Source organism: Miniopterus schreibersii (genome assembly GCF_964146895.1).
Source record: "Miniopterus schreibersii genome assembly, chromosome: 1".
NCBI classification, from domain to species: Eukaryota; Metazoa; Chordata; class Mammalia; order Chiroptera; family Miniopteridae; genus Miniopterus; species Miniopterus schreibersii.
This window is the reverse complement of record NC_138101.1, coordinates 68,531,415-68,554,697: the sequence shown is the minus strand read 5'-3', so window position 1 is coordinate 68,554,697 and position 23,283 is coordinate 68,531,415. Positions and strand designations below refer to the sequence as shown.

Below are 23,283 nucleotides of genomic sequence, written 5' to 3'. Positions count from 1 at the left end.
ATCATAAACCCATGGAGTACCCAGGACTCAGGAAAAAAACTGACTCAATTAATATAAGCTTCCTCTTGTGAGTTACTGGAATATACTCTGGACTGGAAACTTTCATTTTAACAGAAAGATGAAAAAGAATCACTGACAATGTGAAAGAAATAAAGGGAGCCTGAAAATGCCATAGGAATAGGTGAGAGAAAAAGACAAAACAGATGATGCTGTATATTTCAAATACTAGTATATAGAAGGCTTTTCTTTTACTCCAGTCAATTTTATCTAACATGCACTTTAATAATTATAATATTTTTTCTTATATAAAACTTTAGGTATCACTCAGAATAACAAAATGTATTACTTTTCAGTGGCTTTTGAGCAACTTAACATAGTGTGTAAACTCTAAGAAGCTGAGGTGGAAAAATCACAAAATTATGCTGCATTCAGGTCTGGACCTGTTTAGAGAGGAAGCTGTAGGACGTGTTGTGGAAGAAAATGGGCAACAGAAACCTCTGGGTCACTACAGATTTTTCAGCCACTTTTCATAGAATTATAATGGATAAAACTGCCCCGTTTACAACATGTTAACAAAGTCATCATTAAATCTTATCTAAAAACAGGTAAGAGTCATTCCTCCAAACTGAGATGGATTTAAATACTTATTATAAGCACTAAAGGATTCTAGTAGAAAAGGTGTCCACATTTATGGCATTTCTTGTTGACCACGTGGGGAGAAAAAGATCTACTGCCTTTTAAAAAAATCAAATAAAACAATTTAAAACTTGAGGCTTAAAGTGTAAATGTTCAATTATCAGAATGAGAGCTGTAATAAACAAAAGTAGAAAGAGAAATTTGAAAAAATCTGCTTCAAAATCCTGAGACAGTGATCAGCATTGATCGGTTTCGCTGAAAAGTAGCTATTGAATACTTGGCACTCAGGGTAAGTCCTACAGTGTTTCCAAAGCCCATTCACATAATCTAACCCTCTTACTGTCATTTTGGGGCATTTACTGAAACAAAAGTCACTAAGCAGGAAGATATGAAAAACTATGCCATATTTTCCCCACCTTGCTGTAGGATATTCCATCAAAGGCAGATGTTATTTCATCAGGATTGGTCACGGTGACAACAATTGGGTGTGAAGACATCAAAGAATCATCCTCTTGTACAGGAAGCACATCTTCAAGCAACATCTGGTCCCGCTAAAATGACAGAAAGAACCAAAGAAATGAAGTGCTTCCTTTACACTGTTCATATTTCAGCATCATGTATATAACACACAGTGGGGGAAATAAACATGAATGACTTCAATTATTTAAAACAAACATTAGGTGTTCAAATTAATCTTATTTTACACTAGTTGGTCTACACTGATTCTATTATCTACTCCTGTTTTTAACTCCTTTGACTTGCCTCTCTATTTCAGGCCAAGAAGGCACAAGCATCTGTGAATTCTGTTTCTGGCTTTCAGACACGCGCCGAACTTTTCAAGCCCTGTTTCCATATCTGTGCAGTGGGAATATCACCTCACAGATTTGCTCTGAAAATTAAGGGAGGAAACACATTGACTTACCAAAAATTGATGTTTGGGTTTTAAAAAGAAAACTCGTCAACTAATCATTGGAATTTGGATGATATATAATTAATTGAAGAAAACATTAACTTTTGCTTCAGTTCTAATTAACAATCACCTTCTCATTCCAGTCCTGTTTTCTCACCAAAATAGAGTTATTGAGTGGTCTAGAGCTGTAGTCAGAATTCCTCGGTTCAAAGCTCAGTTTTCCCATTTTCTTGACATGTAAGTTTAAATAAATTCCCTTACCTGTTAGATAGGGTAATGATGGCATTTAGTTTTTAGAACTGTGCAGCTGATTCAATGAGCTAATGCAGTTGGCACAGTACCTGGCATAGAAGGAAAACTTAACACAGCTGCTATTGTTATTTTGATCCTTTATCAATTAGATTCTAAAAATCCAACTTTTTAAAACCACTACTAATAAAAAAAAATCAAAAGCTTTATTGGGCTTACTGACTTAAAAAAATTAGTTTACATTTTCTGATTTCCTTTTATAATAGGCAAGATACTATTGTCAATCAAGGTAAACTGTGAGGAATTAAGAGAATAAACTTTTCAAATGAGGACTTAGAAGTACAGAGTTTCCAAGTGCACAGAAATATATTTCTGCCTGAGGTTACAGAATATTAGAGTGATGACTGCTAAGTGATGACTGTCAATCAAGGTAATTTTGACTTGGACTTTTTTTCTGTCCCTGTAAAACATTTAGGTAAGTAGACAGAGTCCTGTTCTCAGTGTCAGAAAATTTGACTCTGGTCTTAGTTGTGCTACCAATTGTCTGTGTGACAATGGAAAGTTATATTCCCTTCCGGAGCATCGCATTTTCACCTGTAAAATGAGGCTCCACTATTGTGGTACTTACCAACCTCCCTTATGGTGCATCTTTATCTGTCCTCTCCACCCACAAGACACTAATTTGGGAACTCCTTAGGGGCAGAAATTTTTTATTCAGCTTTGGGTTCTTTATAGTGTTTACTGAATGAGGAATGGATAAAGAATGAATGAGTTGAATCATGTGATTAAATTTCATTTAAGAGCTGCTTACTAAATTCTTCTGGAATTTAATTGGTGTTTTTGAAACACTAAAATTGGAATGTTAAAATATTATGGATTATATATAACAGCATTAAAATGTTATAATTTCTTATAATATCTTGCTACAAGAAGGACATTAGGTTACTTTAAAGAAAATAAAAGACAATTGTTTTTCATTTAATAGCTTAATTTCAATAAATTATGAAATCAGCAATTTTCAGTATAGATGAGTAGTTCTCAATCAGAGGATTACATTTTTGTCCTCCAAGAGGCATCTAGAAATATGGGAAGGCACTTTTGGTTTTACAACTGGAATGGGAAGATTACTGGCATCTAGTAGATATAGTAGGTAAAGGCCCAAGATGCTGCTAAATATTCTACAAGACACAGGACAACAGCCCACAATAAAGAATTATCTGGCCTAAAATGGCAATAGTTTCATGGTTTAAAATGCTTATGTAAATTATATTTATAAAGAAACAGTTATTACAAATTAACTTTCACTTTTTAAAGTACTAAGTTGTGGAAACTGTAAGGGCTTCAAGCATTTAACATTGTCTTTTTATTCTGTCCAGCAGAGGGCAGTAGTCTACACAGAACACAGCTGTAATTTCTCTCCTTGCACACATCTACAAGCTTATTCTTTCATATATACAGATAAGAATGCTTTCACTATCTAAATATAAATACAAACAGATCTAGCTTTTTGGAAAGAAATATCTGTAGAGTTCACAGAAGCTTCTATTCCAGTCCCCTCAGGGACACACAGTATAATAATAGTAATTACATTTACAGTTTGGGAGCTTTTAAACTGAACTGACTCAGAAAGGATATGTAACTTGCTCAAGGTCACATTCCCTGTAAAGCATCTAAGAAATGATGCATCTAGGATTTGAACCTGAATTGAACTAAGTTTATGCTTTTCTCTCTTTGTCACACTATTTCAGTGACCTGTGAAAAGTAAGTCATTTACAAAATTAGGCTTAGACATTTTTCAAAGGGTTAGCACTACAGATACTTCCTTGAACACAGAGTTGGCATTGTCTAAGCTAGCTATTTTTTCCCCACCTTGACACATGTTTTTGAGTGACTCTGTCAAGGATATACTCAGACCCTGGTGGTCAGCTGCCTTCCAGGGCCTGGCCATAGGCTCTGAGCGAGGTACAGTTGAGTATAACCATCTGGCTCCACCCCAATCTCACAATGGAATTCCCAATTCACCACTTCCTTGGCTTAGGACTCAGGGTCATAGTCCACATGCTTCCATCTGCTTTTGCATTAGAAAACTAAGATTTGGAGTTTATGTGTTTAGCACTCACCATTTGCCAATTTTTTTCTGCATGGTTTACTCCCAGGAACTCAAAGAAGGAAGCGAAGCCTTCATTTAGCCACAAGTCTTCCCACCAGTCCATGGTCACAGTGTTTCCAAACCACTGAAATGATAAGCAACAAAGTGATAGTTAAATTCTTGTGCCTTTGGTACAGGCATAGAAAATTTCAATACATTTATTTGCTCATGTAAATTTTGTCACTTGAGACAGAAGTGGTAGGCTTTCTTAGCACTTATCTCCTGGTTTTAAAAATATCTTAAGCCCGGCCAGGCGTGGCTCAGCAATTGAGCATCAGCCTAGGATTCAGGCGATCGGGGTTCGATTCCCGGTCAGGGCACATGCCCGGGTTGCGGGCTGGATCAATGACTCTCTCATCATTGATGTTTCTATCTCTCTCTCTCCCTCTCCTTTCCTCTCTCTGAAATCAATAAAGATATATTAAAAAATAAATAAATAAATAAATAAAAACATCTTAAATTTTCCTGTTTCTTGCCATTATTTAGGTATTACTAGGAATATTCAAAGTTGTAGGTAGGCTTCTTGTATGTTCACTAAAGGCAAAACAATGTGTCTTAAAAGTATCTCTATGGTAAAATATTTATTAGAGCTAAGAAAGACTTTCAAGCAGGATTTTCTGAGTTGGCTATTTTTAATTCGCTAAGCTATAATCTATTTCAATTATTACTGTGGTCTAAACCATGTTTTAAAATTTGATGCTAAGAATCTATACCTGATGCACAAGTTCGTGGGCAACCACTGTGGCCACCCTCTGCTGGTTTGATGAGGCTGATTCCTGGGGGTCATAGAGCAGGTTTGTTTCTCTGTACGTGATGAGCCCCCAGTTCTCCATAGCTCCGGTGCCAAAGTCTGGAATAGCGATCTTATCTACGGAAAAAGAAAGAGTCCAGCGAGAAGTACATTCTTTCCATTTGTTCATAACATTTCTTAATAACCTACGTTCTCTGGATGAATGTATTTTTAAAAATCTAAAAATAACTTTTCAGTCTTCATGCACTCAAAATTTCCAGGCTCTTTTCCTGTTGGCTTCAGATATCAATGTGTCTTGTTTCTTAATGGCAGTTTTATTAATTACACATTTTTACTAATGGCTATGCTCTTTTCAAGCCCTCTGTAATTGTTCCTCTTTGTGCTTTCATTTTTATTAGCTCAAAATCATTTTCACTTAGATAATACAGAGTATCTGTTTGGTGGATAAGCTGTGAAAAATTAAGATAATAAAGTTTTCAAATGAGGACTTAGAAGAGCTTCCAAGTGCACAAAAATATATTTTTATCTAAGGTTACAGATTAGAAAATATAAATTCTACTTTTTCCCTAACTCTGTACAATTTGAGATCAACCTGATTCCTTACAAATCAAGTAATTTACCAACCACTTGTATGGATTAAGTTAGCTGGATCAAGATGGAATTGAACATATTCTCTCTAAATTCCCTTCCAGGTCTAAAATGTTGAATTCTATCATAACTTCCTATTCCTTATTTTTGTGGGGCCTATAATCTTAGACATATTATCTGACAGGAAGAGGCAGTGTTGATTAGTTCTATGTTAAGTCCAAAAACAGAAAATATTCTGCTTGATTACTGGACAGAATTCTCCAGTTAATAAACTATAATAAGAATATAATTTATTTATCATTACACAGAATTTACATGAGGCACATAAATAAAAATAAATTAAAATTTCATCTAATATATAAGAAAGGCCTTTTCTGGTTGAAATAAAGATTCTTAAAGCATTTTATAGAGGAATCAAAATGGATATATCACATATGAAGGTCAAGATTATAGCTGTAGTTTCCTTTTCATGTTATCTTCATTCTTAGGTTTGGTTATTCTTTTCATAAGAATACCACTTAAAAGCTAGAGGAGGCCCAGCTGGGCATGGCTCAGGGGTTGAGCATCGACCTAGGATCCAGGAGATCACAGCTCGATTCCCGGTCAGGGCACATGCCTGGGGTTGTGGGCTCAATCCCCAGCCGGGCATGCGGGAGGCAGCCGATCAATGACTTTCTCATTATTGGTTTCTCTCTCTCTCTCTCTGTCTCTCTCTTTTCCTCTCTGTGAAATCAATAAAGACATATTTAAAAAAAAAAGTAGAGAAGTATTTCCCACAAGGGCCAATATTTTCCATAGTATTATGGAGTATAATCTAATTTGGGGAGTATAATAAATGCAGAAGTCATCTCTAAGGAAAGTCTAAGATAGAGAATATTGAAAGGATTGAAATGCAGGTAGAAATATGAAGGCAGAGAAGGAGGAAGAGAAGTTGTAGTAGTTAGTAGTAGCAGAAGTTGTAGCAGTTATTATTGTAGTAGTTACAGTAGTAATAATAGTTGCAGTAGTAGCAGTACTTGCAGCAATTGTTGGAGTAGAAGTAGTGGTGATGGTGGTGGTGGTGGTGGAGAGGAAGGGACAAAGCAAGGAGAAGAGAAAAATAAATTGGTGCGATTTCCACCTCCAAGGTTTTCTTGGGTGGTACAAGTGAGATAAAGAGACTTTAAATTGATGTGCTGAAAATTTTATTAAACATTATTCTGATTTTGATGGAAAGTTGTTTCTTTTCCTGTCTCCTCTATTGATAGTAGTTGCGGAGCAATCAAAAAAGAAATTGGATCCACTGCCATTGAAGAGAAAATCAGGCATCTACGAGCTTGCTTAGACCAACAGCCATTCCCATGTAGAGAATCTGGCATCCCAGGCGCTTGGCATCGAGAATTATACCAAAATAAGGGCAGAAACAGTAAGAGAGAAGCCAAGTGTTGGTTGCTTTGTTTCCTTGTCACCTTTATTTCATCCCTACAGACATCAATGTGGGTGTTCCATTTAAAGTCTTTGCTAATACCATTCAAGCTTACTAATAAAGAATTTCTGCTATTAATGGAAGTATCATATCAATATCATTTTTTTAAATATATCTTTATTGATTTCAGAGAGAGGAAAGGAGAGGGAGAGAAACAGACAGAAACATCAATGATGAGAGAGTCATTGATCGAGCTCGCAACCCGGGCATGTGCCCTGACCGGGAATCGAACCCTGATTGCCTCGATTCCAGGTCGACGCTCAACCGCTGAGCCACGGCCGGCCGGGCACCATTGTTTCATTTTAAGTGCTGGAGAATCTAGAACTAGTCTTGCACAACAATAGAAAGACTGGAGGCACATGGGGCTTCGGCAGCATCATTTATTCCTCTTATTTCCCAACTCACTGATGGTAGGGAGGCAAGGTAAGCTGTTAGGATGGGTACTAATTTTGAAATTAACTGACCTAGATTGCTATTTCTGGCTCCATCATTATGAACATCTGCAGTTTTGTGCAATACCATACTTTAATTTTTATTTGGAGATAAAAGACTATATATTTATCAGGTAAGAAGAGAGTATCAACATTATTCTTGGAGGAATCCAAAACGGATTCTTTCCACACCTCCTAAGTATTAGGCACATACTGTAGGCATAAACGAAAAAGACAAGGATGAGTATTAACTAAGGACGATAGAACTGGAGGAAGGGAGTTAACTTAGGCAAAAATAAAAGCAATATTAAAAATAAGAAAACAAAAAATGATTCTCACCTAATTTAGGAAGTGCGTACTCCATAGCGAAGTATTCTTCATAATAATCAAACACACTTTGAGTTATGTTGGCAGCATATTCACCTGTGTGCTTTTGCTCTGGCTGGACATACACAGTAAGCTGTTAAACAAAACACAAACATTCCGTGAAATGACTCTTCATTTGGTAAAGCACACGAAGTAGTGGAAAGAAGGTGGGCTTTAAAGCCAAATAAACCTATATGAATCTCAGTTCTGCATGGACAAATCTCTTCACGTCGCTGAGGCTCATGTGGAAAGTGAAAAAATACTGCATAGTTCACTGAGTGATTTCAATGGCTAGAAATAATTTAAGGCAATGGTTGGCATACTGTTCAATACATTTTTTAAATGTTATTGCTTTTTTCCATTTAGAACATATATTGCCATTTTAATGTCTATGTATCTATGTATCTACCCATCTATCCATTTTCCTATCTACCTACCATCTATCTATAATCTATCAATCGATCCATCATCTATCTATCATCTCTGTGTAATTTGTCTTTGAGGAAATCAATCATGTGATCTTTCTCATCTAAAGAGCCCTTGGAGCTCGATCCCCAGTTGGGGGCGTGCAGGAGGCAGCCAATCAATGACTCTCTCATCATTGATGTTTCTCTCTCCCTCTTCCTTCCTCTCTCTGAAATCAATAAAGATATATTTAAAAAATAAAAAAATAATAAAAAATAAAGAGCTCTTGGATACATGTTTACCATAGGCTCTTTAGATGAGAAAAATGACATGATTGATTTGTTCTATTAAATCAATAGAATAAATTGTTCTATTCTATCCATCACTACCCAAATGACTGTTTTGATATTTTAGCTATTCTATTCCAAGAATCTAATATATGCTGATTCAAAATTTTCTTGAGAGGGAGGCACCTTGATAAGCTACATCATTCTCTAAATCTTTAAACCAAGTATAGATACCCTCAAAACCAATTCTAAGCACTTATGACCCACAAGAGCCAACACAATGTTGAAAGAGGAAAAACAAAGTTGGAGGACTGATACTATCTGATTCCAAGATTTACTATAAAGCTCCAGTAATTAAGACAGTGAGGTATTAGCAAAAGAATACACACATAGATAAATATAACACAATAGAAAGACCAGAAATAGACCAACATAAATGTAATCAACTGATCTTCGACGAGACAGCAAAGGCAATACAATGGAGCAGGACAGTTTTTTTAAAAAGCAAATAGTGCTGCCCAGCCGGCGTGGCTCAGCGGTTGAGCATCAACCTAAGATCCAGGAGATCGAGGTTCGATTCCCAGTCAGGGTACAAGCCCGGGTTGTGGGCTCGATTCCCAGCAGGGGGCATGCAGGAGGCAACAAAGACTCTCCTTCATTATTGATGTTTCTATATCTCTCTCCCTCTCCCTCTCTCTGAAATCAATAAAAATATATATATATATTTTTAAAAGTGCCTAAACTGAACATACATGTGCAGAAAATAAAATCTTTCACAAAAATTAACTCAAATGGATATTGACCAAAATGTAGAATATGCAATTATAAAACTCCTAAAAGATAACACAGGACAAAACCTAGATGGCCTTGGATGTAAAGATGACTTCTTAGATACAACACCAAAGGCACGATCCATGAAAGAAATAATTGACAATATGGACTTTAGTAAAAACTTCTGCCCTGTGAAAGATAATATCAAGAGAATGAAAAGACAAGCCACAGGCTGAGAGCAAATTATTTGCAAAAGACACATCTGATAAAGGTATGTTCTCCAACATATACAAAGAATCCTTAAAACTCAACAAGAAAACAACCAGATTAAAAAATGGACCAAGGACCTTAACAGATACCTCACCAAAGAAGATATACAGATGGCAAATAATATATGAAAAGATGCTCTACATCACGTGCTATCAACGAGATGTGAATGCAAAAACGAGATACTGCTACACACCTACTAGACACTACGCACCTACTAGACACTACACACCTACTAGAAGGCCAAAATCTGGAACACCGACACCACCAAGCGCTGGTGAGGAGGAACAACGGGAACTGTCACATACTGCTCTTGGGAATGTAAAATTCTACAGCCACTTTGGAAGACAGGACACCAGTTCCTACAAAATATACTCTTACCGTATGATCCAGCAGTCACTCTCTTTGGTATTTACCCAAAGCAGTTCAAAAGATGTCCACACAAATACCTGCACTTGGCTGTTTATAGCAGCTTTATTCGTAATTCCCCAAACTTGGGAGCAACCAAGGTTGTTTCCTAGCAGGTGAATGGATAAACTGTGGTACATCCAGACAATGGGAAATTATGTTGTTTAAAGAGAAATAAGCTATGGAACTACAAAAAGACAGGGAGAAAACTTAAATGCCTATTACTAAATGAAAGAAGTCAATCCGGAAAGGCTACATCCTATATGATTCCAACTCAGTGACATTTTGAAAGAGACAAAACTATAGGGACGGTAGAGCGATCAGTGTTTGCCTGGGGTGGGGGGCGGGGAGGAAGGGAGGAATAGGTGAAGCACAGGATTTTAAGGGCAGCGAAAGTGCTCTGTATGATATAATTATATATGTGTGTGTGTGTGTGTGTGTGTGTGTGTATAATTGTACATTTATTGACACCCATAGAATGTATAAGCAAGAGTGAACCCTGAAGTAAACGATGGACTCATGGACTTTGGGTATTATGATGTGTCAATATAGGTTCATCCTTGGTTAAAAAAAAAAAGATACTAGTATGTGAGGGAGCAGAGGATATATGTGTAATCTTTGACCCTTCCCTTAATTTAGTTAAATCAATTTCATTGTAAACTAAACTTACACACTGCTCTAAAAATGTCTTTTTAAAATTGTTGTGAAGACTTTAAATAAAGTATATTTGCTGAATTTAAGAAATGATTCAAAACCCTTAAATAAAGCAAAAGATGCAGTCTTCTGGTTAGTTCCAGCCCAGATACCTAACCAAAGTAAGTGACTTATTTTTTTTAAAAAAAAAAATTATGTCTACTTTCCTTCTATATTATTTCAAATGCATCGCTACTTCTGGTTTTCGCTTAGGCACACATCTGAGCCGTCCTTTCTGGGAAGCGAAAGACAATGGCGAGGCCAATCGTCTCAAGGGCGAGTTCTGAGGGGGCACCCCCGGAGCTGCCAGCGCTAGCTCACTGTTCTCGCTTCCACTGGGCAACTGGCATTCTGTTTTATTTGCGTAAGTGAAGATGCGATCGTCTTTATCTCCAAAGGCAACACAGCTCACTCAATGATCATCCCAACATTCTCTGAGGTTTTTCTTTTCTTTCTAAATTTGCCGTAAGTGGTGATACATCTCCTCTCGGCCCTCCTGTCCTGCAAGGACATGCATTTTCCAAGAGGTTGAATGAAACGAAGGGTCCAGCTGGGGGCCACTAACAGAGCAAAGGTAACTGCCCCGCATGAAACCAAAACCGTCGCGTTCGGACAGCACTGCCACGTTGCAAATGGAGCTTCTCAGAATTTTTCATCTGTGAACTAATTAGTGTGACAAAACCCCCTCCGAATTCCCACCACGTCTGTTCCTCGCCATTAAAAACTTCAGGAAGGGCGGCTCCTCTGGACTCGCTCCACCGCTGTCTACACTCTGCTTCTGTGCGGCACATAACATGTGGAGGGTGAGAGGGCTGAGAAAGGGGAGGGGGGTCACCTGAGGCCTCCCACCCCACCTGGAGCAATGTGGGGGGTGAAAGACAATGTGCTCTCTCACCCAGATCTCATTTCCCACGCCGGTGGGCTGACTCCCTTCAGTGCCGCTGAGGCCATACAATCCCGTTTCTCTGACTCTCAGCATTTCTGTCGTTGGCAGCAACAGGAACACAGTGTCCTTGAGTGGGACTGATATAATGTAAACTCAATCAAGATAAAATAGTCCCTTTCTCTTTTGTTTCTGAGAAACACCACCCCACAGAACTATGTCCTGTCTTTGCATCACCTGTGAGCCACGACTCTTATCTTGAAGGCTCATAGATCACATTTATGACCACTGCTTTCATCAGCTGAGCTGGGCAATAGCACGATATTAACCTCGTAACGTCATTCGCGAAGCATGCCTGTGAGTGTGTCCTCTCTGCCGTAAATCACAAGCACGCTTTTACTCTCAAGGCGCTGCCAACGTGCCAGCATTGCCTGCTATCTGGGGCCTCACAGGAGTTTCTGCGGCATCGTTCCACAGCAGAAGGCCTGTGATGTTTGGATTTGGAGATTTAAAAAGTATCCTCTGTCCTCGTGCCTTCATTCAGCTCAGCCCTTCTGCTCTCTGACCCCGTCTTCCGCCCGGGCTCCGCCTGCACCCCCCTCTCCTCTCTGCGGGCTTCCGAGGGGGGCTGGCACCCCTCCATCATCTGCTAAGCCTCAGCGCTCTGTCCGTGACAAAGATCAGAAAATTGCCCCTGAACTGCCATCGTGTTTTAGTAAGAACTGTCGTCTTTCAGTTTACACGCTTGCTCTAAGGAGAGGGCTTTTCAAACACATTCAGATGGCACAGAGAGGGGGCAGGCAGGCTCCGGGGCTCTGTTCCTTCTTACCGTCGAAAAGGGTCGCGTACGGATTATTCAAGGACTCTACCGAAGGTTACACATAAAGTTTATACAAGACTTATGACTTTATGAGTAACTTTATACATAAAGATGAAGTTTGTTAGACTTCAAGAACCTAACTTGTATGCATATATTTTCCATTTTTAAAAACAGTAAATTCCCTAAGCAAACTGGGCCATCGAGGTAGGCCCCCGCCGGACACCGTTAGTCATGCCTCAAACCACTGAACCTGCTGAGCCTGCGCTTTCTAAGGCCATGTCCAGCTGACCGTTCTTGTGCGGGGCCTGACACGCCTGCGTCAGCATTGTTGCTGCTGCTTTTCTCTGATCGTGTTGGAACCTACGGTAAAGAATCGTTTTAGAATTCTTAATATTTTCCCTTCCGTTCAAGTGTCTCCAGGGCTTTGAGAAACCGGATGTAAGCCCTGATTCATGATTGGTCACTGTCACTCCCTTTATGTGTCCTTTTGACAATGATTAGACACACCAGATCTCCCTCGCTTAGAACAACCTAATGAAGCCATTCAATGATTATTAGGTCTCTGAAACCAAAACCAAGGAGAAAGCCCAGGAGTGTAATCAGCATGATTAATTATCAGCTTTACTGAGTACTTAAAAATTTCCAGATAATATAGCTTTTCTCATATAGTGTCTCACTCTATACATCAATTCTATGCATCTGACATTATTATTAATAATAGAACATAGTATTTTGCATCACTGATAACTTTACCCCAATCCTTTTACTAGTCCAGCTTCTACAATTATAAAGTTGAAAGAGCTCTGAAAATCAAAAAACTTTTTACATGTTCAAAATAAACTAATTTGGCATTATCATCTAATCCGAACTGATAGGAGGTTTTTTTTTTAATAATCTTAATTTTTCTCTCTATGAAAATATTGCTGCAGAAATATTACTGTTTGATTACAAGGTGCTGCCCCAGATCCCCCTGTAGTTAATAATACAGAGTATTTTTACCATATCACTTTGCACAAATCTGAATTCCAACATTCAACAGCCACAGGGGTTTTAAATAAGGTTGTAAGCTCTAATTAAAATTTGAGTTTGAAGAGTTTTAAAAGTAAACTTCCTCATTGTATACATGAGAAAAATGAAGTCTAAGGCAGAACTGACACTAGAATTAGTACATAGCTTGTTTTTAACTATATCAAACTGCCTCTTGTCTCTATTCCCACCAAGGAAACCCGACTTCCTCTAGCTGCAAAGTGAGCTAACTACTGTGCCCATCTCACAGAACTCTTGTGAGCATCAACCACACTAATGCCTACGCGGTGCTTGGCACGTATGAGTTTCACGTGGCTTATCAAGAGCATTGGTATCATTAGAGATAATACACAGAATTATTAACCTCTGTGACTTTCTCTGTCTGTACTTCCCCATATGTTGGGGATCTCCACACTGTGGCATCCACGTTACCATTAGAAACATTAGGAGAATGCAGGGGGGAAGAGGAAAAGTTAAGTTTTTTACTTCCAAAATACACTTTTCATGCTCACACAATAAATTTGAAAACCAAAACCATTTGATTTGTAAGAGCCCATTTGGAAAGGCTTTTAGCAATAAAAACAGAAGGCCAAGAAAAATGCAAACCACAGAATAGACTGCAAACCAAAGACAGATTGGAAATAAAATAGAGTGAAATCTAGATATAGCTTTGTCTCCAAAAAACCCCCCAAAAACAAAAAACTAGGTAAAAGTCACCTCGGCCAGGAGAGAGGTAGTAAGTACACTTGATGGCACAAGAATCTGGAAGGGGGTGTGTTAGGGTCTGAGGTGAAGGTGCCGCTGAACTTGGAAAGACCACGGGAACAGAAAGGGATCAGCTTGAACGGAGTGCCAGCCACCACGGCCACTGTCCCCGGTCAGCAGCCGGTCAGTGGGGAGCACTGCAGGTGACTGTGCCCTGGATCCACGCCTCCCTGTACTCTTCTGCTGAGCATCTTCTATTGGTAAAGGTGACCATCCATCCAGGCTTGCCTAGGAATGGCCCAAGTCTGTTGCTTCCCTGTTTACATCTCTTGTCATAATTAATAATTGATAACACCTCATTATTTATATTTTATAGATGATAAAATGTATGGTCACTTTGCCTATCGACAACAGCCGGCCTTTCTACTTCCTATCATCCAGCAGAATAAGAACCTGTTCCTCTGTTGAGGTTTTGCAGAGTCTCATCTGAACTGCTCCTAAGAGACACATCTCTTTAAGTGGCCTAGGATATTGCAGGACCCCTAAAACCGAAGGTGAGGGCTTTGGTGTTCAAAGGGATGGTGTAACCAGCAAAGGCTTGAAAACATGCTTGGGTGACACTACACAGTGGAGATCACCTTTGTTTCACATCTCTATTGAGCTGCATGTATCTTAGCACATTTCACTCCCTTTAGGGCTTAGTATCTTCCTTCTGCACATAGTAGGTGCTCGATAAGACCAATAAAACAATCTGATGGAAGGGACAATCTGTTTCATTATCAATGCTGAGGTAGCAGGATGGGAAAGAGAAAATAATTTTATAGTTTTTAATTCCATAAATGCATATTTAAGTTACATAGTTGATATCACTGAATATGTTATCAATGTGTTTAATTTTACAAGTTTACGTTCTTCGAAACGTTTTTTTCAGCAGTGGGCAGAAAGTCGAAGGGAAGTAAAACTTGGTGGAAAGGAACAGTGATATATTATTTTTTTTTGGGTTTTGCTTGTGACGGCCTTATCCCAGGACTGTGATATCTTTTTTCTAAATTTTAATTTGCTCCTGACCCATAGACAGATCATAAATATGCAAACCTTGGCTTGTTGTTTGGGTGACTAAGAACAGTTTTTCTGCTGTAACTATGAATATTGAAAACATGTTCAGAACTCAGCTGCTGTGAAGTACTGTTTGAGAAGAAACCAAGCACTGTCATTTAGGACATACAAAGCATTTCTCGGCAGCTCACTTTGTATTTGAATCAAAATGTGTTTGACGCATGGTGATTATTATTACTGCAGTCAAATTTTTAAAAAAGCAAAAATAAACATTTAAAAAAATTTAACTTACTTCATAGAACTTGATATTATTTTTATTAATAGTTTTTTTCATTTAAAAAAAATTTAAATAAAAATCATTAGCAATCTTCTATGGCTTCCTAAATTAAATATATTCCTTTGGAGAAAATTAGAGCCCTTAATTTAGAATAAACAGGTAAAAAAAAGAATTTAAAAACTTATAAAATGTTATCAAAATCAAAATCCTTCAGGAAATAGCAAAACCATAACAAAAATATCTTTATAAAATAATACAATGAGCCTATGTTAAAGTAGCTCTGAGGGAAGTAGAAAACTGCCATTAGAACATGACAAAAGTTGCTGTAGGCAAGATGCACTGGGGCATGTGACAATGACCCATCAAGATTTTAAGGAGAAATAGGACATTTACATAGTCTTGAATTATCTCTTCCTATGTGTTTATTAATCACTGAAGAGATTATAACATACATCCATAAATTCTTTTATTTATTTATTGTTGACACTATTACAGTTACCCCCCATCCCTCCCCGGGCCTTACTCACCTCCTCCCAGCCCCTGCAGCTCCCCTCCCTCTGCCATCTCCACACTGTGGTCTGTGCCCATGGGTTATGCATGTATGTTCTTTGGCTCATCTCTTCACCTTCTTTCATCCAGTCCTCTCCATGCCCCTCCCCTCTGACCTCTGTCAGTCTGTTCCATGCTTCTATGCCTCTGGTTCTATTTTGTTCATCGGTTTATTTTGTTCATTACATTCCACATATAAGTGGGAGCATATATCCATAAATTCTTTGATAGTTCTCCAACGAGAAAGTGCAGCTTAATTCCCTTCCCCTTGGGTGTGTGCTGTACTTAGTGATTGCTTCTAACAAATAGAACATGGAAAAGAAAAACAGTAATTTACAGTGGAGAAACCCAGCAGACATCACCTTAACCAAGAGTTCAAAGTTAGCATCACCAGCATTGTCATCTTAATAGCATGTAACTCCTGATATATGATATATATTATATGATAAGAAGGGTACCACACTTCTGCAAAACTCTCCTCAAATCCAAACCCCAGTCTAAGCATGAGAAAACATCAGACAAAACCAAATTGCAGGATATTCTACAAAATGTCTGACCAGTACTCTTCAAAAATGTCAAGATCAAAAAAAAGCAAGGGAAGAGAGAAAATGTCACACAGATTGGAGGAAATTAGGAGATATGACTAAATATAATATGGTATCATCTACTGGTTCTTCAAACAGAAAAAGACCATTAATTGGAAAAAACTGGTGAAATCCAAAAAGGCTGTAGTAGTTAATAGTTTTATACAAATATTAATTTCCTAGTTTTGATGAGTGATTGATAAATGGTTATGTAAGATTTCAATACTGGAGGAATCCAGGTAGACGCTGTAAGAGAACTCTGTTGTATCTTTGCAACTCTTCTGTCAGTCTCGAAAAGTTTAAAAATATATCTAAATATATCTGAGTATTAAAACAATCCATTTTTTTCTAATAAGACTATTTTCATGTAAGGAATGCATAAATTAAAAAACCTAAAACAGCTCTAAAAAATAAAGTGTATTTAAAAATCCATGACATCCATATTTTCTGTCCTCGATCAATCTTCCCAATCCAGACAAACAATGGACTGAGACAGAAGCAAGTTAGAAGACCTAGGAGTAGGAAGGATTCAGTCACAGGTATAATTCTAGGTGCAACTCTTCAGGAATCATCCTGTAAGAATTTTTGGAAGAAGGTACAATATAATCTTTTCCTGATTATTAGAATTAATATGTTTATAATATCAGCCTGGCTAAATGGATACTTTCAACCAGCATTCTCTTAGTGAACAATTCCTCCCAACTTCCTCTCCTCATGAAAGCCAGGGGTTGGCATGATCTCTAGCAAGATAAATGCTCCTCTTAGCACATCCTTCTTTACAGAAGATACAGGTCAACTGACCCAAAGAAATTCAATACTTAATTAGAACTTAATTATTTTTCAGGACCAGAATCCCCCTTGCCATTAACTTGTCCTGAATCTGGTTTTTAGGAGACTAGGGCGAAGTTAAAAATTCTGGCAAAGTTACTGAGGATGAAGCTCAAATGTACCTCAGATAGGATCACAAACTTAATAATTTCCCACGGTCTGGGAAAACATATTTGCCAAGGATGTATCTGATAAGGGGCTAATTTCCAAAGTCTACAAAGAACTCACCCTACTCAGCAAGAGGAAGACAAACAACCCAACTAAGAAATGGGCAAAGGACCTGAATAGACACTTCTCCAAAGAGGACACACAGATGGCCAAGAGACATATGAAAAGACTTTCAACATTATTAACCATCAGAGAGATGCAAATTAAAACTATAATGAGGTATCACCTCACACCTGTCAGAATGGCTCCATCAACAAATCAACAAACAACTCCTGCTGGCAAAGGTGTGGAGAAAGGGGACCCTAGTACACTGCTGGTGGGAATGCAGACTGGGGCAGCCACTATGGAAAACAGTATGGAGGTTCCTCAAAAAATTAAAAATGGAGCTGCCTTTTGACCCAGCAATCCCACTTCTGGAATATATCCTAAGAATCCTGAAGCACTCATCAGAAAGAACTTATGCCCCCCTATGTTCATAGCAGCGCAGTCTACAATAGCTAAGACATGGAAACAGCCCAAGTGCCCATGAGTAGATGAGTGGATAAAAAAGCCATGGGACATTTACACCATGGAATACTATGCAGCTGTAAAGAAGAAGAATCTCGTACCCTTTGGGACAGCATGGATGGACCTGGAGAATATTATGCTAAGTGAAATAAGCCAGGCAGAGAAAGACAAACATCACATGATCTCGCTTATATGTGGAATCTACAGAACTTAATAAACTGATGAACAGAATAGATTCAGTGACATGGAAGCATAGATGAGACTGATTAATGTCAGAGGGAGGGAGGGGGGCGGGTGGGTGGAGGGGGAGGGAGTAACCAAAGAATTTATATGCATATATGCACAACCCAAGGACAGGGACAATGGTGGGGAGAGGGACTGGGGAGGAGGGTGGAACGAGGTGGAATGAGTCATTGGGGGAAAAAAGGGACATCTGTAATATTTTAAACAAAAATAAATTAATTAATTAAATAAAATAATTTTACATATGGTAACACGGGGACTCTTCCTTTTCCCTATTTGCTTTTTTTCTTCCAAATTTTCTACAATGTATGTGTATTATATCTATAATTTTTAAAACTTAAAAATATATTAATAACTCACAGTGCTCTGGATTTGAAAATGGATTGCAGTATATCCCAATGGGAGACTTTGAGCTGAACTATCAAGTTAATAACATGCCCATTGGGGATTTAGTTCCCATGATATGACTCCTGCAAGAGCAAGAGAGGCACATTTTAACTTGAGTTAATTCACATAACTAAAAAATCATATAATCTCTCTACATTTTGTACAGTTCAGGGTATTTTGTTTTGGTTTCTCTGGGACAGAATTCAGTGGTTTTATTTACTTTAAAACTCTTAATCAATCAACTAAATTTGGAAAAGACTTTAGGGATAGATTTCTTGCCAATAGTTGTAAAAAAATCCATCAATGGCTGGCCTCAATTGTTGCTAAATTACTGTAAATTACTCTCCAAGTTACTCTTTTTTTTTCAGGATTGAATCAAAATGTAATACAACTAACATTTTAAAAAGGCAAAATGCAGAGTTAAAATACTTTTGAGCTACCTTCCAAACTCGGTTACCTTTTTTCTTAATAATTTTTTAGGATTAGGTCCTCCAATATAATTTTTTCTCATGAGCAATGAAGACATTTTAACATAATGAATAGTTTGACTGCTAATATCTGCTATTTTCTCTTCAAGTAAATAATTACAAAGAACACAGGGCTTGAGTCTGTGTTTATTGATATAAAGAACTCTTGCCAGAAGGGTACACATACCCAAAAAAGTTTAATCAGGGTATTATAGATCTTTGGATTACACAGTATAAACTGATTATGAATAGGGGGTGATTAATGTACCAGAATAATACTGTAAGAAGCAGAGTGGATAAGAATACTCTTTTGATTCATGGATTTTCTACTAAATATGTTGTATTACACAATAACTACCTACCTTCTTCTTCTTTCTAACTGGCAAGGTACTTTAGGGACTTTGGATCAAGATGGTGTAATAAATTGAAACTTCGATGTACCCCACTGCTCATACAGGAATAGCAGATGCATTGGAAATCATGTTTTTAAACTTTGAGTATTGTTTCTGATTGTTTTGTCACAGCTTTCTGTTTTTATTTTATTGTGGTCATATTTTCTTGAATCTGAGTGTAATAATTAAAGTTTGTGTGTGTAAATGTTTAATTTTGTATGTTCTTTTTACAATTATCTTTTGTTTTCTCAGTTATCACCATTTACCCCACTGTGTCTTGGGTTTCCTTTTTTACGTTGCCTGTTTTCCTCACATGCCTGCCTGGCTTGGGCTATCTGTTCAGCTCTAAGAGCCTATACTGTGTATCTGAGAGCCTGGTGTGGGTTCCCTCTGATGTTACATTTAAGTGGATTTAAGTAGGGTAGGGGTGTTTTGTGTTGTATTTTGTTTTTCATAAATCTCTCTGGAGTGAGAAATTGTACTGGGAGCATTTGTGCTTAGGTGTCAGCTATAGGATTTCAATTTAGAGTGAGTGGGTAAGGAGCCAGGCAGGGAACCTCCTAAATGTCAAAGAGGTAGAATTTATGGTAAATTTTCACTCACACTAAATGCCTTGAAGTTCTCCCTTAAGGCCTGTTCAACTTTTGAGGCAAACAGCCCACAGGTTTTTTGCAGAAGGGCAAACTCTGGCTGCCTGTCATCTATGATGGGGCACATTGGAGTCTCTGGAAAATATCCAAAGAGAGCCTGGCTTTCTCTTCCTCTCTTATCAAACAGATGATCAGAAAGTAGCATATCTTCATTTCCCACCCAAAAGAGGAAAACTTCACCGATTTAAGATAGAATGTTATGTACTCAGCTTTGAAAGAGCCATTTAAAGAAATGTTTACCACTTAAAGGGTATCTGGGGATCTTTGCCAAACTGTATTTCCCATGATGTCCTTCCAAATCCTCTATATAGTAAAAACCCATCATTACAGCTCGGCTAACTAACTTACACAGGCTCTAAAGGCTCACCCAGCCAGTATAGCTGCACAGTAATATTATCTCTGAGCCAATGGGAGCGCTCTTTACCACATCTGAAGGCCTCATCAAAGCAACATACGTGATAAAGGAAAGACAAAGGTTGGATGAGTCATCATGATATACAACACCTTTGGAAAGGTCTTTCAAAGACCTTTGGAAAAATGGACATTGCTCCATTTGCTGTAATCTGGGTACAGAATATAGGCAGCACACTGAAAACGCAGGTGTCGGATATCTCAGTACCAACCTCTACTGTGCCCACACTAAGATCAATTTCCTGGGAGCTAGTTTCCCAGGGAACAGATTCCGTCCCTCAAGTGATTGGTAAGGAGGTCAAGATATTTTCAGAATATCACACTTTGGATTCGGAAAGATTTGAGGACTCTGAATCTCCACCACTTGCCTACTGGGTGATCTTGAACAAATTACTGAAAGTCATTAAATTTTAATTCTCTCATCTTTAAAATGGGGGTGATGAGTTCTTCCGTATAAAATTGTATCAAAAAGATTATAAGAATAGATATGATTATGTGGCACGGAGGAGGAATTACAAACTACGTAAGTGTTTAGGAAATAAGCAAAATGGAGGCCTCCAAAATGAGAAAAATGATTGCATAAAAGTATTTAGTTCGTCAAAAGAAAGTTGTTGAATTAGTCATCTTGATAAAAAATAAACTTAGTATTTATATGTTCTTTAATAAAATGCTTGTTGACCCTTTGTTGTTGTCCTATTTTGAATTAATTACATACAGGAATGCCACCAACGAAAACTCAGTGCTAGTCACTGGATATTGGTCTACCTCTGGCTTCCTCCGCCATCCCTGGCCCAGCTGGGACCCCACCCAAACACCTATACTCAACCGTTTTTACTAAATTGGTCATGTCCCAATACTGTGAGGATGCCCATTTCTATGTTTGTTGTGTTTATTTTTCACCTGTGTCGGTCTAGTTCACATTTTTCTATTTTGTTCAGGGTACCATCAAGCTCACAGACCTGGGTAACTAATGGGCTTTTCTGTTCTGTTGTATGAAAAAAACCAAAATTTTAAAAAGTAGAAAATGAATTACAAGTGCATAAGTGATAAATTTAAAAAACATATAGTGTGACTCACAGGTATTCCCCTCTTTGACTTTCTCTCTATGGGATGAAATTGATGCACAGCAAAGCACACCAGGTAAGTGCTCATGGGGACAGACTTCTGGAACGTTGTTCGAATCCATTTATCATCCACCGGCTCTTCTTTCTATTGAAAATCAAAGATAATCTTTTATTATCAAAAAACCAATCATGTACAAAGATAAATGATTGCTCAGAACCTGACTTTCTAGTACTTTCTAGTATTTTCAGTACTGTGAAACAGTGATTGAACTATACACTGTCTCTCGGGGAGAAACACAATTTTGACTGTGACATAAACTGGACAGGAGTTCAGTTATCTTTCTACATGAAACACAGAATCCTGCCCATAATATTTAAGGAGACACTGTGATTCCTTAACGAAGACTTAGGCTGGTGCTCAAAGCCTTGCCCAGAGGAAGAACTAAGTAGGTATTTGCTGATTTGAGTACGTGCAGGAGGGCAATGAGTTATACCGGGCAGAGTAGGATGTTGGATTCTCTTTTCCTTCTCTGGTTGTATACATTGAAGACCCAAGGTGTGGTCACTAAGGTCACTGTCTGGGTTACCACGGAGAGAGAAGGATTCCATTGCTTGGTGCAGCTCCTGATCCCCTCTCTCTGGGTTTCTCTCCACGCCAGCTTTGCTTCCTTACTGCCAACCACCTGTCAGACTACTCCATCTATGACTGCTTTCCCAACTCCTGCTGCCCACTGTTTAAACATTCCCACATGCCCTCCAGCCACACAGTAAGTCACAGGACAGCGAGGAGCTTTAAAAAGGGATTAAGCGAGGGAGGCTGAGCCAGAAGTGATGCCGAGTTGACAGGGCAGGCGTGTGCGCACATGTGCTTGAGAGGGGGTGTTGCAGCTCCAGCGAAGACGCTCTGCAATGAAGACCTACTGGTGTTAGTTTTGATCTCCTGATGACCCAGATGGTCTCATTCTTCCAGGCCTTTCGGAAGTATACTCTGTGAAAGTTAAAGGTCCTATGGGGAGGTCTGAAGCAGAAGCTAGTAAAGGTTGCTCTTTCTCCCACCTTCCCCTTGCCCTTTCCACGCCAAGACATTCCAATGGCAATTTACTCGGACCCACTTTCTCACTGGTGTCTCACACTTGAAGTTTATCCTGTCCTTTCTTCTGCAATCGAAACTCAACTGCTCAGGCGCCTGACACCGGAAGAAAGCAAGCTGACAAACTAATTCACGTGGAGGCATAGATGGATGGTGGCAGTCGCTTTTTAATCCTCTTAAGATTTCGTTTTATAGTGTTCTTGGTATTTTGGAGGAATATTTATAATAAAAAGAGATGCATTTCAGGGATGATATTTCACATAGTAGATGAGAAAGATGGGATATATCATCTTGACAGGGTGTCCTTCTGATACTAGGTAGCTGAGAATTCTATCTAAGGACAGGCTTGGCCCTTTTACATGTCAAATGTTTAAGGTATAATATACCCCAACTTTGAGGTAATGACACTTTAGTTAACTACATTACCCATTATGGGGATGAAGAACAGAAACAGAGGAAAGGGTCTTATGTTAATAATCATACAGATAGGACTTATTGTGGCCTTTTTTTTTTTTAACATTTAATGAGCATGTCAAATTCATTATGGGTATGCTGTTCCCCGGGATTGGCTTCTACATTCCAATATTTAAGTCATGATATTTTGCAGTATCTCTATTTTTAAAACTGGCTTTATATTCAAATACAAACCAAGAATAGTGGTGAGGCCCTTGACTACTTTTCAGTCTGCAATTCCTTTACTTAGCCATGAATCTGTCATTCTTTCAGTTAAGCAGAGCCCAGCCGATCTATGGCTACTGTGTTCTCTCCTGCTTAGAAAGCCCAGCGTGGCTTTTTGACTG

The 23,283-nt window shown here is 38.4% G+C and overlaps 1 protein-coding gene across 1 annotated transcript in view; it reads right to left on the bottom strand.

The window, feature by feature from the left end:
* The window catches only part of ENPEP (glutamyl aminopeptidase), an 81,562-nt gene that overhangs the window by 46,133 nt on the left and 12,146 nt on the right, over positions 1–23,283 (bottom strand). The window contains exons 3-7 of the mRNA XM_081123408.1: positions 21,407–21,538; positions 7,519–7,639; positions 4,658–4,812; positions 3,916–4,029; positions 1,053–1,187 (exon numbers count right to left, since the gene is read on the bottom strand). Of these exons, the coding sequence (XP_080979534.1) occupies positions 1,053–1,187; positions 3,916–4,029; positions 4,658–4,812; positions 7,519–7,639; positions 21,407–21,538 (657 nt within the window). The remainder of the gene's footprint in view (positions 1–1,052; positions 1,188–3,915; positions 4,030–4,657; positions 4,813–7,518; positions 7,640–21,406; positions 21,539–23,283) is intronic.